The sequence below is a fragment of the Epinephelus fuscoguttatus genome, linkage group LG14 (genome assembly GCF_011397635.1).
Source record: "Epinephelus fuscoguttatus linkage group LG14, E.fuscoguttatus.final_Chr_v1".
In the NCBI taxonomy this organism is placed as follows: domain Eukaryota; kingdom Metazoa; phylum Chordata; class Actinopteri; order Perciformes; family Serranidae; genus Epinephelus; species Epinephelus fuscoguttatus.
This window is the reverse complement of record NC_064765.1, coordinates 29,696,182-29,712,429: the sequence shown is the minus strand read 5'-3', so window position 1 is coordinate 29,712,429 and position 16,248 is coordinate 29,696,182. Positions and strand designations below refer to the sequence as shown.

General features: G+C 42.8%; 1 protein-coding gene across 4 annotated transcripts in view; it reads left to right on the top strand.

Moving 5' to 3' along the window:
- daam2 (dishevelled associated activator of morphogenesis 2) overlaps positions 1–16,248 on the top strand; it is a 116,018-nt gene that overhangs the window by 68,417 nt on the left and 31,353 nt on the right. For all 4 annotated transcript variants that reach the window (XM_049596902.1, XM_049596899.1, XM_049596901.1 and 1 more), the window contains exons 5-11: positions 181–275; positions 11,198–11,531; positions 12,218–12,328; positions 13,158–13,261; positions 13,355–13,421; positions 13,529–13,646; positions 14,358–14,496. In XM_049596902.1, the coding sequence (XP_049452859.1) occupies positions 181–275; positions 11,198–11,531; positions 12,218–12,328; positions 13,158–13,261; positions 13,355–13,421; positions 13,529–13,646; positions 14,358–14,496 (968 nt within the window). The remainder of the gene's footprint in view (positions 1–180; positions 276–11,197; positions 11,532–12,217; positions 12,329–13,157; positions 13,262–13,354; positions 13,422–13,528; positions 13,647–14,357; positions 14,497–16,248) is intronic.

Genomic DNA, 16,248 nt, shown 5'->3' with positions numbered 1-16,248 from the left:
TTGTGTTGACCCATAGAAACAATGAATGGCTCTTAATTAAAAGTGAAAAATACACAACTCTTGCCAGCAGGTAGTTCGCCCAATGGCACCTGTTACCTACAAAGCTAAAATTTAGCATTATCAATCAGCTGTGTTTCCACTTATATTCCATTTTCTTCTCATTTCTTACCATTTCTGCAGATGCAGACCCTGTTTGCCTTTGATGAGGAGGAAATGGAAATGAGGAACAAGGTGGTGGAAGATCTGAAGACGGCACTTCGGACTCAGCCGATGAGGTGAGTGAATCTCTCCGTCCAACTAAACCGTGACCTTTTCCTCTGCTCTGCTGCAGGCAGTACAGAGCTCTGCATAACTCGGTTCTCCTTCAACGCATGCATTCCTGCTGTTGGACCTGTTCAGGTAATGCTGCACAGTGTTTCCTCTGAGTTAGCTGCTTTGGCCGGATGGCATTGGTATGAATTAGATCCACCACATGGCACTTACTAAAAAAGAAAAGACAACACTTTCAAGGCTGATTTGCCTGTTACTTCCTTCTCCCTGTGGTGAAGAACAATAGAAGCAAATGCCAAGAGTTGAGTTTTCATTAACACGGAGAACAATGGGTGCAAAATAGCATCACTAATCTGTTTTAACTGCATCTTGTTTGGACTACCCAGTTTAAGATAGAAAAACACAGTGAAGTCTCATGAAGTCAGTCTCTTGTCACGGCAGGCTTACAATTAAAAAGGCCTTTTCAATAACATCCAATTGAAATATGTCCCATTAATAATATTTTAAGACTTACCCTTCCCTGACACGGTCATCAGCAGCTGTTAGACCTCACTCATCACCACAAAGAAACATTCAAGGACATTGGAAAGCCCACTAATACAAACCGCCTCCCTCTCCCCGTCAGCAGCTCCTTAAAAGCTGTCTATCAGCCTGTGCCAGTTGTGTGATGCAGTGGTCTGGACCAAAACGGGCGTGTTGAGTTTTCTCAAGGGGAGCTATGAAGTGACAGACCTAATGTGCAGAGTGACAAAAAACCCAGAGCAGCCTTAGTGTCTGGGTCATGTCTGGGTTGTGTGTGTTTGTAGGCCAAGTGTGTGTACCATATGCATGATTGTGTTTGTATCTGCGCATGTACGGGTATCCAAACCACAATAATAACTAGGAGCAAGGCTGGTAAGCAGCTGCTGGAGTCCAGACGCATGACAGGAAGCTGTTCCGTCAAAGTAAAAGCTGCTTCTCGTCCTTCAAAATTCTTAGATATCTATCCAGATGCCTTCTTAGTAAAACTCTCTTGTGATAATTGTACAAAAATGGTTACAAATGGCCAAATGTAAGCGTCGTTAGGCAGGTCCGTCTTATTATCAGCAGTTACAACATTTAAATGTGGCTGTGGAAAAGCACACAGTAACTGGTTGTATAGCTTTATTTAGTATTTTCCACACAATGCACAAGGTTACATCACAATAACATTTATAACAAGAAAACAAGACAACAACTTTTGGGTTAGTGTGTGAGATGTATGGGTCATTAAAAAAGACACTGAACATATGCACTCTGACTTAGATACTTAACTTAAAGGTCCAGTGTGTAAGAGTTAGGGGCATATGTTGTCAGAAATGGAATAAAATATAATAATTATGTTTCTACAGTAGCCCAGAACGAATAAACCAATCTGGGGCCAGCATTTTTGTGTTTTTGCTTCGGCCATTGTAATTAGCAGCCCCTCTGCAACAAGAGCATTGGACAAACACTGATTTATTCAGAGTTTTTAGCAATTTAAATCACCAGGTTCATTTGTTTTGGAGAGGAGGAGACCTCCGCAGATAATTCAGCTCCCGGGAAAAACCTCCTGGACATCTGGATCTTAAATTATCAGAGAAAAAAGGTGAGCACACATTAGCAGGTGCTAGGCTACAGATCCGCCGCTGACATGCCAGTGTCAGGGAAACATGGATTTGTAACATCAAACTGCTTTATTCAGAGACCTCTGTGGATTATTTAGCTCCTGGTAAAAACCTCCTGAACAATTAACACTGAAAGAATTCTAACCAGGAGAAGTTTAAGCCGGTTGCAGTCTGTTTAAGTTGGTTGCGAATCTTACACACCAGAAATTTAACCATCTGACTTAAACAAGAATGCTCCTAAGGTGACATGCACATGTGTTAGTTGGGGTTATGACAATATTTATAAGGAAGCTTTTTAAATCAATAAATTACCTCTTTTTGCCTTTTATTAAGTTGACAGTAAAAAGAGGACACATAACGAGAGTGAGGGTATAACATGCAACAGTGGCGCCAAATGACTACCTGAGTACACCAAATGTCTCAAATAAGTTAAAGATTTCAAATTCAGTTTTAAAAAAATATTACTCTGTTCCTAAACCTTATAAAACATATACCAGTTTGTTCAGGAACTCCTCTAAACTGTACTTAAATGAGATGGAAATATTGGGAATACTCATTAAGTCTGATTCATCACCTGAACCTGCTTTGATGCTTCTGTCATGCATCCCAGATGGGACTTCAGATGTGCCACTGAATTATGACTATTAGACATTCATGATCAGGAAAGAAAATTCTAATAAATGGAATCATATCATGTAATTGATGCCATTACTATAGACACTATAAAAAATAATGGACTAAGCCACTGTGATGTCACCCACTGGTTTGTGGACTCCCATTTCGAAGCCTTGAGTTCGGCAATTGGCAGTTTTTAGCATTTTGTGTTGGCTTTTTTTTCAGCTGCAGAAGTTGCAACTTGGTCATTACCTGCTGTTGCAGTAAAGCATGTGTAGGCACACACAACGGCAATTGAAAAAAAATATCACGATACATTGCCACAATACTCCTTTATTGGTAGCTCCAGTGAAGCATGGAGAAGGGCACTTGGAGAGCGTAGACCTCCAAGTAAGCCGAGTGCCCTATCTCGCAATGTTAACAAACCTGAAATATAATTGTGTATCCACCTCATGATTTTAATAGGTTCATCCTCGGCCCATGTTACACCCCTTCACAGAGTTTTCTGAAAAATCAGGCGAGTAGTTTTTCCGTAATCCTGCTGACAAACAGACAAACATCTTGTGGAACTTGACTGAAAACATAACCTCTTGGTGGAGGTAATAATTACATAATACAGAAGAAGTCAGAGTGTGGGACTACTTTTCCTTAGCTGAGGTGCTCATTTGATGTGAATCTGTAGATCTCTTGTTTCCAGATAATTCTGCACAATCAACAGGGCTAGACAAAGCAACATTTCGAAGGACTTTGACTTTAGTGATGCAGAGTGATGAAAATTTCCTTATTCAGTAGCAACTTGTTGCATTATTTATGTAGTTTGCACAGTTCAGCCTGTAAAGTTGGGAGGTGGGGGAGGGGTGGAAAGGGAAAGTAATTACCCTAGCCCAGTTTCACATACTAATATTGATACATCCTTTTCTTGCACTATTTGGAAAGTTTGCAGGTGTTTTGCCACTCCAGGTTTCTCTCTTCCTCGTGAACTCTTTGTATTGTATTCAAGTGTAAATAATTGACCTCATCAACACTGTTCAGTAATGCACCTGTACCCATGCTGTTCACAGAGTGACTTATTGCTCATTAGCACACAGATGTTTGTAAGCACTGTAGCAGTGATGTGGGTAGCAGGTGTGTCCCACAGAATATGGGTGTTCAGGGAAAGCCTGGGCAACGTATTAATGTCCTGCCAAGTCTTGCCTTTGTGACAAATGGGTGGCTTAGGCAACAAAAAAGGCGAGACGACTTTTTGCTTGACAGCCTAGATGTTTGGGGGAACTGTGTCATTTAATGTGGCCATCAGCTTCACCTAAAGATCCCCTATAAATCCTTCTGGTTCCAGTGTGTGCTGTGTGCCTTAATGGCAGCATTTTGTGAGACACGGTGGTGTCTGTCTATAGTCAGCTTTGATTCATGCCTGCCTTTGGATGACTGCCTGAAATGGCCTCCCTCCCTTCTCCCCTCTGGCGTTTCAGAGAGGCAGCTGGGTCTGGTTGTGAAGAGGTACCCTTGTGCCCTCAGCCGGCTCTGCAGGGCCACAGGACACAAACACATGGTGGGCATGCAGGGTGCCAGGCAGAGCGCACAAAAGCAGCACATTGTCAGCAGGCCACCCACTGTTGTCTCTTTCACTGACAGGCTGATTATACGCCACTGAAATGACAAGGTGACATGTTTGGGTCGTATGCTCAATGTGTGTTGATGTATATGGAATTAAAGGGACATCCACATTAAAAACGATACCTTTAATGATGTGTACTTCCACACTGATAAACAGTAACACTGTACACAGTGGCACTAAGCACACGCTGCACATTGCAGCTGTCACCCTGTAAATTGGGATGGATGTTAAATGGCTTTCAACATTTCTTTTGTCCATCAAATCTCTTAAATAAGAGAGGTCTGCTTATGACCCTTATCACATACTATAACTCAACCAAACATATTGTAAAGCATGCACTTAGCAGGTCCGCCACATCAGTATCATCATCAGGTATTAACCATGACATGACAATCCACACTGAACACATTTACAAACACCCATTTCATCATAGAATTCAGTGATCCTGCTACAAGTTACATTTATTAAGTCATATGGGCTTATGACTCAGTTTTTAGCTTCACAGCAATCCTCGGCCTCATGTTACAATGTGTAAAAATCATCCTCTGTGTTATACACAATTAGGTAAAAATGCAAGACAGCACTGGTGTTGGGTCGATGCCTGGTATTAGCAATATTGTAAGCTGAGATATCAGAATCTGCATGGGAAGAAAAAAGTTGGAGCATCCTGAGGTAGAAGTATCCAGTGTTTCTCAAGAAAAAGCAGAACGTAGGAGATCAAAGAAGAGAAAAGACAACATAAATAAGTATAACAGATTTTTGGTATCCCTTCAAAGTGAGTTTTATCAATATCTTTGTAATAGCAATGTATCAAATGACAACGTGAAAACAACCTACAGAGAATTATCAGCTGAATCTGCAGCTCCTCTCGGCCTTATTGAGTTTTTTTAGTGACTTTCAACTCATTGTTCGGCTTTCCGGCCCACAACTTTAATGTTTTGGTTCACTCACCAGCCTCATAGTGATATTTTTGGCCGTATCAGGCAGCTGTTTTCATTGAAAATGCTCTGAAGTCCCATTGTATACCACCTGCTCAACAACAAACCGGTTAGCAGTGAGCGGTTAGCAGCGAGAGCCAGATGTCATATACAGTAAATGATTTGACAGACGGAATTACACAATTTCTTTTTGTCTTAGTGATCACAAAAGCAGTGAAATTTCTTTTGTGACTTTGCCCCTGACATATGTTTTGAGACTTCCTTTCTTTCGCAACTGAAGTAAGACCCAGCAACTGAATGTGAACATATCAGGCCTGTTGTCTTTAAAAGCATCCTGGGTAGTGTAGGAAATGGAAACTGATGTAGACGAGATGACCGCAAGGTTGTTACAACAAAAATCACATCACAGTACGTCATTCCAGAACAGCTGCACTGTATGAGTCCAGGGTAATGCTGTGTACTTCAGTCGCCATTAATCAAAAAATGGTTTTAATTGTTATAAATGTTAAACCAATTTAATGGCCCAGATGTCTTATTCCAACTATAAATTTGATAAATTATAAACAGCCATAAAAGGGAGACATTTCAAAATTGGCAGAAGTTCTCTCTCGTGTGAATTTACAGCTTATCTCATTTTCTGTGCCAGCAGTTATTGCTCTGTTTACCAGCTGTCAAATGGAGCTTGAACCATCACGCTGTGGTTGTGGGTTTACTCACATAAGGCTGAAGCTCGACTCAAGCGGGCATATGAGGGCCAATATGCAAACACAAAGCTGCTGCAGCCATGTAGTCCAATCATGCCTGCAGTCTGGTGTACATTTCAATTTAGCACTCAGATATTTAAATATTTACACTTTCTCGTGGTATTCTAACTACACGTTCTCAGTGTACTTGCATATGGTAAGCACTGTTGACTTATTGAGGTCATTTGCACTGATGTTTATGTCCGTGCTGAGGAGCATACTGTGTGTGCATTCTTGTATCTTAAGACATGGCTGTCATTTCCTCGATGAAACAACTGCGGGAGGACAGGAAATGAAGCTTTCCCGGAGGTCACTGAGGCCGTACTGGCCCAGAATGCGCTGCAGTCCCAGGCTCATGTCAGTAGAGCATCGCAATGCTTCCCAAGACAGCTCTCAGGACATCGTTTCTGCGAATCTCTTCCAGCAAGAATATTGACTCGAGTCGACTGCAGACGTTCCCCCCGCTCCTGTGTCAATAGCCCTTTGGACGATTTGCTACCACCACATGCAAATATTATCCTTCAAAACATTTTGCCGCCGGATCTCTCAAAGGTTCCGCTTAACAGAGAGTGAACTTTATATCTGTTTTCACATATTACCAAATGCATTAGCAGGGGAGTATCACACCTTTTAAAGACTCTTGGATGGAGCAATGTTTTTGCTTCTCTCAGAGCGCAGATTTCTCACCCCTTGGTAGTTAGCGTTTTAGGGGGAAATAGGGAAAAATGAGGTGGGTGGATACGTGCAGCTTTAAAGAGACTGAGCCTGCCGGTGAGGGAGGTTTGTGTTGGAATGGCAATAAACAAATGGAGAGAAGGCGAAAGGTGGTGTAAGGAGAGAGAGTTGTGTTTTTCCCTCATTCTAAAGCCATGTGGTGCATTAAAGTAGTGATCAATTAAAGGGCCAGTTCATGTAGGAACTATTTTCTTTCCTCCAACCGTATCACCACACAGGACGAAGCATAAATCTACTGCTAACTCACGTAGCACCGATGAGCTAGCTAACGTTACAGCTCAGCCGATGAGGATGCCATTAAGTCTTGCGCTGTCACAAGCACAAGCTTTTTTTTGGATCTTTGAGCACCACAAGTGGAGTGCCATTTAGTTCCATTATGTTGCAGAGAAGGCAGACATCTCTACAGCTGATATCTCCAACACTCTGCATCTCACACTAAAAAAAAATCTAGCCTGATAAATAGCACTGCAGGTAAGAGGAAAAATATATGTTTTTGATTTTGGGGGTGAACTGTCCCTTTAAGGTAGATGCGATACTATATTTGAAGTACGCAAAAGTACACAACAGACAACATGGCTGTTGTAACGGGAGTAAATGTAAATAATTGCATCCACTCATAAGTGTCTGATTAATATGTGTGTGTGTGTGTGTGTGTGTGTGTGTGTGTGTGTGTGTGTGTGTGTGTCTTGATAAACAAAAGCCATTGTGGGAACATGGCCCACATGAGTTGAAGCTACACACAAATACACACACACACACACAGACTTCTCCCTGTAGATTAAACAGTAAACCTAGTCCATAAGAGCCATTCCCTCCATGCCATGATATACTATACACATCACAGATGTGCACCTTGGCTGGTGCTTTTATTGTGATCTGTACAAGTGTGTGTATGTGTGTCAGTTTTATGTGTGTTGCCCTTTATTCAGCCCTTGTTTTACCACAGTTACACGCTGGGCCTCACATCAAGTAAAATTTATTTGAGTGAGAGCCGTGGTGATATCATATGACTTGTCTTCCAAGCGCTGCAGACACCTCGGTCAAATAGTTTAAAGCAGGCAGCACCTCTGAACAACCTCCTGGGCCCCTGTCCACACTCTGGCCCTTTTATAGTAGAACAAGACATATGTGCATGTGTGTGTCCCTGCGCCTGGGGGTAGGTGAGTGGGTGTTTGAAAGAGATGTTAAGTGTGTGAGAACGTGGTGATTAAATGAAGGGCACGAGAGAGGAAGGCAGAGCATGATTGTGTACGTGTGTGTGTGTGTGTGTGGCAGTGGAGCATTTTGATAAGTCTGTATGGTTAGGCTTTGAGGCAAGAATGAACTCTCGACCGACTGTCTGCCACGCAGGGGTCGTCCGCAGTTTAAAAACGGCAGAATGTTTTGCCTGTGCAGCTAAAACCTCAAAAAGTCCAGTCGGTTGGAATGAATTTCTGAATTTAAATATGAGCATCTGGATTAGTTTTCTGCAATGTCCTGCTCATTTAGAATATTGTCTGCCTCTGGTTTAGGGGTTTTACGCTTCTTAGATCAATGTAAGTTACATGACCCTGAATGTCTTTTTAAAGACTGCTAACTAACAACACTGGCAATCATTTAATGTTTTTAAAAAAGTATTTATCTCCAGGTTTTCGCTCAATTCCAACCTGAAGCTAACCTAACGTTACTTTTGCAGTGGCTCAACACACATACTGTCATTTTTTGCTCTCCTGTCACATTTTTCAGTCTCATCCAAGTTATAGTGCTAGCTTCTTTCTTTTGTCTGTCTAAAGAACTTGATGTGTGTGTGGGGTTGGCTCGGCCTCTGTATTGTTCAGCTCTGCCTGAGCTCATATTGTATGCAGCATTTGTCGAGCTTTGACTGTCTTGAACGCAACCCCAGCGGCTTTTCAAGTATGCAGTGGTCGTTCCAAAAACAAAAAGGGGAAAAAGAAAAAAAAGGAAAAAGGCCTGCACGCCACTCGGCTGAGCGTGAATGTCAGCGACTCCAAAGTCAGAGGAGATGGGATCCACTGATTGAAGTGCTCACTGGAGGGAAAATGAAGAATTGGGGGAGGAGGCAGACAGAGAGTAGTTGGATGTCTGCTTACTAGAAGTACACTGGATTAGTCACTGTTGATTGTCTTTAGAGGAGTTATACATACTGTATGTGTTTGTGTGAAATCTTTTGCACGCATGCACGTATTCTCCTTCTTCACAAGCCTATGCATAGGGTTCTTGATGCAAAGGACGTGTGCAGGCATTAGTGCACGTGTTTCTGGCAAGCTGTCGGCAAAGCAGTGGTGTGAAGCGAAGCAGGCAGCGAGTGAAGCCTTGAATCTCATCCACCCTTTTGAACCTGCACTCCAACAACAACATCTCTCACCCTCCGCTTTCCATACATTAATCACAAGGATGTTCAGCTTAATTTCTCTTGCAGTATGAAACCTCTCTCTCTCTGCGGTGGCCCCGCAATTCATGGACAAGCGTACGGGTATCGCTACCTTCTGTGCTGGCCAAAGACCTGTCACATATATATATAAGATATAAGATGTGTAACTTTAACAGTTGGATCGGTTCTGCCTTGCTCTAGTCCCAGTGTCTGTGCTGCATCTGAATCAAGTCATATCTAATGTGTTGGATTTATTTTTCGCCACCTTGGTGCTGAGTAGAGGCCGAGACTGAAGCGTCTGTGCTGAAACAAGAAGCACATTGTCTGCTGAAAGGTTGTGCGTGTGTGTGTTCCCTGTGATTTCATTGCATTGTCGAGGACTGTTGGGTGTATGCACGCAAGCATGTAGTATGACCTTCTTGATCTCATCTCGAGGCTGCTGCTGATCAGAGGATTATATGTCTTACAGAGATTTACTGGTCATGCCAGGTGAAGTGTATGTGTGTGTGAATGCTTTCTGGTGTATGCATCTGCTGAAAATCTGGGACTGATTGTATGTATAGGATAATAATTGGATGATTTACATTTTTATGCGTTGTGTTTTTCCATGCCATGACAGCAGTGGGAAGGGATGGAACTTCTGACATCAAAACAATGTATCTGTTACAATGCGTAGCAATAAATCCCAACTCTCAGGCCCTCTCCCCCCTTTTGTCACTGTCCTTTTCACTTTCTGTCTCCATCCCTCTTTTCTCTTCGTCCGTCTGTCCTCGTCTCCTCTCCCTCTTTCCCTCCGTATACAAGCCCTCATTTGTTTGAAATAATTTATGAGGCCTATCAGGAATCTTAGTGAGTGGGAAGGTCATTTACAATACAGCCCACAGTGTGCTCAGTAGATGTGACAACCCTCAATGTTTACATGTCCTGCCTGTCATTCAGTAAGTCTGCTTCTCTCCCAGAGAGGTTAATGACTCGCTGCCTTGTAATTAGTTCACCTAATGAGGGTTGTGAGGAGGAGACTGGATGAACTTGGGTTGTGACAGTGTTAAGGTTTCACTTTTAAATGTGCTATTCTTGCTTGGTAGCACTTGAAAAGGGCACTCCAGCAATTTTACACATAAAGGCCTGTGTCCTCATCATGGGGAGCACCTACTCAGCATGTGAAAGCAGTGGCTCTGAAGGAGCTTTGTGTGAAGATTGAATGATATGGGAGTGTCCACATGCCCTGGCAGAGGGGGGGTCTAATGATAAAATGCTATTGGTAGCATTAATATAGCAGCAAACAACTTTTTATTGTGTAAAGATTCACTGATCAGCCACAACATTAAAACCACTAAAACACACCATTCACCCAAAAGTTGTTACAGACCACACATACCCACTCATGGCAATATCACTCCCCAGTGGCAGTGCCGGAATGATCCAAGGAATGTGACAGAAGAGTTCAAGGTGTAGACCTGGCCGCCAAAGTCCCCAGATCCTAATCTGATCGAGCATCTGTGAGATGTGACAGTACCGCACCTCACAACCCACACGACTCAAAGGATCCACATAACACCCTGGTGCCAGACACCACAGGGCACACTGAGAGGTCCTGCCTCGACAGGTCAGAGGCAGCACCACAGATTGGACTTGGCTCTGACCTGTCGAGGACCTCTGAGGTGCCAGCATGCCTCACAGATGCTCGACTAGATGAGACTTTGGAGGCAGCCACTCTGCACTGTGCTCATACAGCAGTTATTGCTGATAATGGGACGACATTGTCAGAAAAGCATAACGCCCACCCTCTGGTTTCCCCCCCTAAGTTAATAATGTTACTTCCCTCAATACTGTTACTATTGTTAGTGCTGTTTATCGAGTTTGCATCGTTAGCTGCTAGCCACCAGTTCAGACATCAGCATGTTGAGACCTGTGTGCAGACAATCCCACCCCAGACTCTGAATTATAGATATGCTCTGAATGTTGCATACAGCTCTTTTATGCTAAATAATGACTTAATTTGAGTTGATTACTAACATTAAAGTTATGTTGGAGAAGCATGTCTTTTTGCTTTATAATAATTTAGGCATTTGAGGCCTTTATTTGTAGTACTGTAAAATTGGAGAGATGATAGAGATAGTGAATGGTACCTGGTTGGACATGAACTGGGAATGTTGTTGTTCATGATTGGCTACCTACCCTAACCTACCTAACCCTAACCCTAACACTAGCTGTATATGATGTCACCAGACCTTCCTTATACTTTACTCTAAATCTATATTACTTTTTCTTCCAACCTCCTCCAGGTTCGTCACACGCTTCATCGAGCTTGACGGCCTCACCTGCCTCCTCAACTTCCTGCGCAGCATGGACTACGAGACGTCGGAGAGCCGCGTCCACACCTCTGTCATCGGCTGTATCAAGGCCCTGATGAACAACTCCCAGGGTCGCGCACATGTCCTGGCCCACCCACAAAGCATTAACACCATCTCACAGAGCCTGCGGACGGAGAACATCAAGACCAAAGTGGCGGTGCTGGAGATCCTTGGGGCGGTATGCCTGGTGCCGGATGGACACAAGAAGGTGCTGCAGGCCATGGCACATTACCAGAAATACGCTGCGGAGAGGACTCGCTTTCAGGTGAGGGAAACTGAAGTGATCTTTATCAAAAGGTGCAAACAGCTGTCACTTAACTTGAATTACAGATCTCGTGTTAGGGAGCATTTCCTGGAGACATGAGGCAGACAGAGATTATGGGAAAGGGCAGACAAAATATGTCAAAGTAATGCTCAAATAAATCAAGCTGTGGTCATTTTGATAAGTTGGAGACTCGTGCTGCAGCACCTCGGACTGTTGGCCTCAGGTTGAGTCAACATTCTGGGCATATTAAAGGCAGGTGAGGACATCCAGAGTTATGGAGGTCAGCGTATGTGTGGTGCTTTAGTGACTAGCAGGACTGAGTCAACAAGCCACATCTCACACCTCCCCCAGGGTGTGTGCTAAATCATGCCCCCTCAGGCTAAGCTAACACCACAGGAGCTGAGTGAGTCCAAACTTATGAGGCCTTTTTAATGTCTGAGTTATGAGTAAGCTGCAAAAGTATGTCTGGGGTCAGTGTAAGAGGGAACAAAAGGTGTGAGAAGTGAGAGCAGTGACCCTGTGTCACCGGGCTGTGTTAAAACAAATCAGTTTTAATAAATCATAACTTCTTTGACGTGTTCCTTTTATCTTTTGACCCAGTTGCTGTGTGATAATTTCAGTTTTGAAATATTTTTTAGATCAAACGCACTGGCTGACTAACTCTCCCATCTGTCCCAAACATGTAGACGCTGCTGAATGAGCTGGACAAGAGTACAGGCCGCTACAGAGACGAGGTCAACTTAAAGACTGCCATCATGTCCTTCATCAACGCCGTGCTCAATGCTGGAGCTGGGGAGGTCAGCTTGAACGCCCATACGCCTTTTAGGCTTTTTTTCAGACTTCAGCCTCGCAAGTGTGTTTCTTTAATCAGATCTTGAAGATGGACTGTCCTCACTGTTATTTGCAAGTGCTCAGATTGGATTTGTGTGTCTAGAATCACCAACCTATCTGCATGGGTTGCTGTGGTAACAACGTGCACGTCAGGAACTACGTAGCTGTGGTGGTGACAAAGCTTTCCAACACGGAAACATGAGGAATGGAGTTCATTTTGCCCTCCAAACAATCACACTGTAAAGTCGTGGTTATTTATTTCTGTTTATTTTGAATTGCTGTTCTTCACGTTGTCCTCCGTAGCGCTCTGCTAGTAGCAGCACAGATTCTGCTGAGCACTTTTGTCACTCTGGATCTGACGCAGTCGCTGAGTGTCGCATTGCGAGTGACAAAATCGTCAAAATCTGATTTTAACGACCAGAGCATCCGGATTGAGACATATCTATAGAAATTTGATTGGAATTGTATTTCAAACCACCTTCAAATGTGGTCTGGATCCAATTTACAAAAATCACATTTCATGTGTTTTTAATTTTTGCTATCCAGACTTTCCCAAATCAATCTTGAAACAGTCTGGATCCCAGAAAACTGATTTTGGCAAGCAGTCTGACCAAGGCCTTAGATTATACCCTATCTGACATAGACAGAACTTGGGTGAATGTAGTTTCAGGCTCATGCTAGATTGAACAATCTACAGTATCTCTGGTGTATATCTGATGTTCCGTTACTAGCACTTGTAAGCAAACAATGTTGTCATCTTCTGTTATTGTTTTTTCCTTTTTTTTTTTTTTCTAGGACAACCTTGAGTTCCGCCTCCACCTAAGGTACGAGTTCCTAATGTTGGGCATCCAGCCGGTTATTGACAAGCTCCGAGAGCATGAGAACGCCACTCTGGATAGGTGAGATTGAGACATAAGAGCTGTGAAACCAATAAATGATCTTCCCCACAGTCATAAGTCTTAAAATAATGATAATAATTCCCCCCTGTGCAGGCATTTGGACTTTTTTGAGATGGTGCGGAATGAGGATGACTCTGAGTTGGCCAAAAGATTTGATATGGTGAGAAACTTAGAATTACTCTTAGATAAATGTTGTCAGCTGATTCAAAGTAAAGCATAGCTATGGTCAGACTTGATAGTAAATCAAGACCTGCTCTTTCTTGATAGACCCACGTAGATACTAAGAGTGCTGGTGCCATGTTTGAGCTGATCAAGAAGAAGCTGAGCCACACAGACGCCTACCCCAACCTCCTCTCCATCCTTCAGCACTGCCTGCAGATGCCCTGTGAGTAGCGACATGACAAGGTGGTTTTCTCGCCTTGTTGATAAAGCAAACTTGTCAATAAGATTCCAGGACAAGTAAATTGTTCACAGACAATACCATCACCATTTAATCAGACTTTCTGTTTTTGAGTATCTGAGGTCTGGAAAAAGCTTATAGGAAAACAACTCTCATGTTGAATTTGTGAAGGAACTTTTTTTTTGTATACTTCCACGGTGAACGAAGAATCCAAAATCATAGAAAATTCTTGATGAATTGAAGTTGTAGAGATCTGGGTTTAACAACAGCAACACTATATCAAAACATCCATTTACAAACACTCGCACAGCTGTTTGGGAAGTACTGAGCATATGACTGAATAAATGAGACTTGGATTATACTGCACGAGTTGTGTGAGAGTTTGTCAACAGATATTTTGATATGGTTTTGCTGTTGTTAAATGCGGACCCCTATGACTTTGATTCATCTAGAATTTTCTCTGTTTTTGGATTCTTTGTTCACTGTAGGCATATGAGAAAAACAAAAACTTTTCTTTCTATTCAACATTTCATAGGGAGAGTAATTGATATATAAATGGTCATTTGGAGGTTGAAGTATAACTTTAATATTACATACATTACCTGATAAATCATATCTGGAGTGTATTTTACATCATAGGCCAACACCATTATACTGGGATGACCTTACTGTCTCTGTCTGTGTCCCCACTCCCAGATAAACGTGGTGGTGGCAGCCTGCAGCACTGGCAGCTCCTAGACAGGATCCTCCAGCAGATAGTCCTCCAGGACGACAAGGGAGAGGACCCCGACGTCGCCCCTCTGGACAACTTCAGTGTTAAGAACATCATTCGAATGTAAGTCAAAGCGGACATATCACCCAAGCGCAGACACCTCCACAACCTGCCCATGACAGCCGTGCATTCATGTGAATGTATAAAGATGTCAGGAATAATACAAACACTATATCTGGGTCTGTGTCATATATTTATTTACCATCGTAAGATATCAAAGGAAGCTGTAAACCAGGCCAAATGTTATACTGTAAGTTGTAGCATTATAAGAGAGAGTTACTGTAAGTGCACTGTACTTTCAGTGAGTGCTCCACGCCTTTTTGAAAGCGTCTCCTTATTCTCTGAAGCTGTAAACACACTCTCATTTCTGGAAAATCCTTGTGGTCAGTGCATCCTGTCAGCATCACTTCTAACCAGAGCTGGCCCTGCCCATTAAGCAATACAAGTCGTTGCTTGGGGCATCCCTGGTTTAGAAAACTAGAAAACTTTTTTCTTTTTTTTTTTCTAGGAGACAGAAACAAGATAAACACTGAACTTCCTAAACAGAAACTGACAACATTTTGTTCTATATTTAGCAGCAAAGAGTGACCAAACAAAATGGAAATGGGCAAAATGGATAATTTAAATAAGCTTAGCAAGTAATTTTCTGGCCCCTATGAAACAGGCACTCTCAGGATTCAGTGGTGAAACAAAAAATAATTAATTATTAATCAATAGTGTTGCTTTTTATAGGTCTCACTGTAGTCTTTATGTGCTTATTTGCTCATTACGTTTGTGCTTCAACTATTATGCACAGTGCACAAAATGTGAAATGGCAAAACATTACAATGAGATTCTGTTTCGGGCCCCCAAAAGTTGAGGGCCAGCCCTGCTTCTAACTAAGATCAAAGACAAGTCTGATATTGACGTTATGTACCTTTACATCAGAGTGATTGAGAAACACAGGAGTTATGCATCTGAGCATTGGTGTAAGAAGCATTTACGGTAAACTAGTGTTCAGTTGTGTAGTAGGACCTGTTTCAACACTCCTGGCCCAACTGTTTTCCTTTATTTGGGAGCGATTGTGCCAGTGATGGGAGTGGAGAATGTGATTGTTCAGAAAGGTGAGGTGAAGTGAAGCTGGCGGCAGGGGGTCACGGGCAGAATCGGAGGAAGCCACGCTCCAAGCGTGAATTGGCATGAAAGCGGAAGCTGGAGATCAAAAGGAAACTGTTCTAATCGCATTAAGCAGGCAGGCCGGCCAAGTCAGCCATGTTGAGGTGCGGTGAAGCAGTCATTTGGCTTCATGTAGAAGACAACTGGGAGAAAAAATCATTTTATAAGGGAAAACCAAGCATTATGACTTGGAAGTGGATGTTTTCTGTATGTCATCGAGGGCACAGTCTACACTGTCGCTCAGAGAGATTCGCTTCCAAATGATCATTGACATGTGCTGGGTTTTGTGGTCTGGGTTTCACTAAATTTTGAAACTAATCTGTACTTATGTTCTTAAGCCAAAGACCACGGTGAGGTTGCTGAGTGTAGGTAGTGTGAAAAGATGGCATTCAGGGCTTCGTCCATACATTTGGTGTGTGTTTCTCCCGCCTGTTAACTTGAGTTTCTCTTAATGACGTGCTGTCATTTTTTTCTTTCCTCCACTCTCCACTTTGTTGTTATTTCTAAGATCAGTGATGAATGTGTTTAGTCTCAGCGGTGAAAGCACCATAAAACATGTAGCGTGGTAAACCTTGGCCCCTGCTCGCTCCCACTTTGTTCACTAATTCAGCCACTACTGTTTGTGCAATCAGCTCACTTGAGCGTAATTCTTTCCAGTAG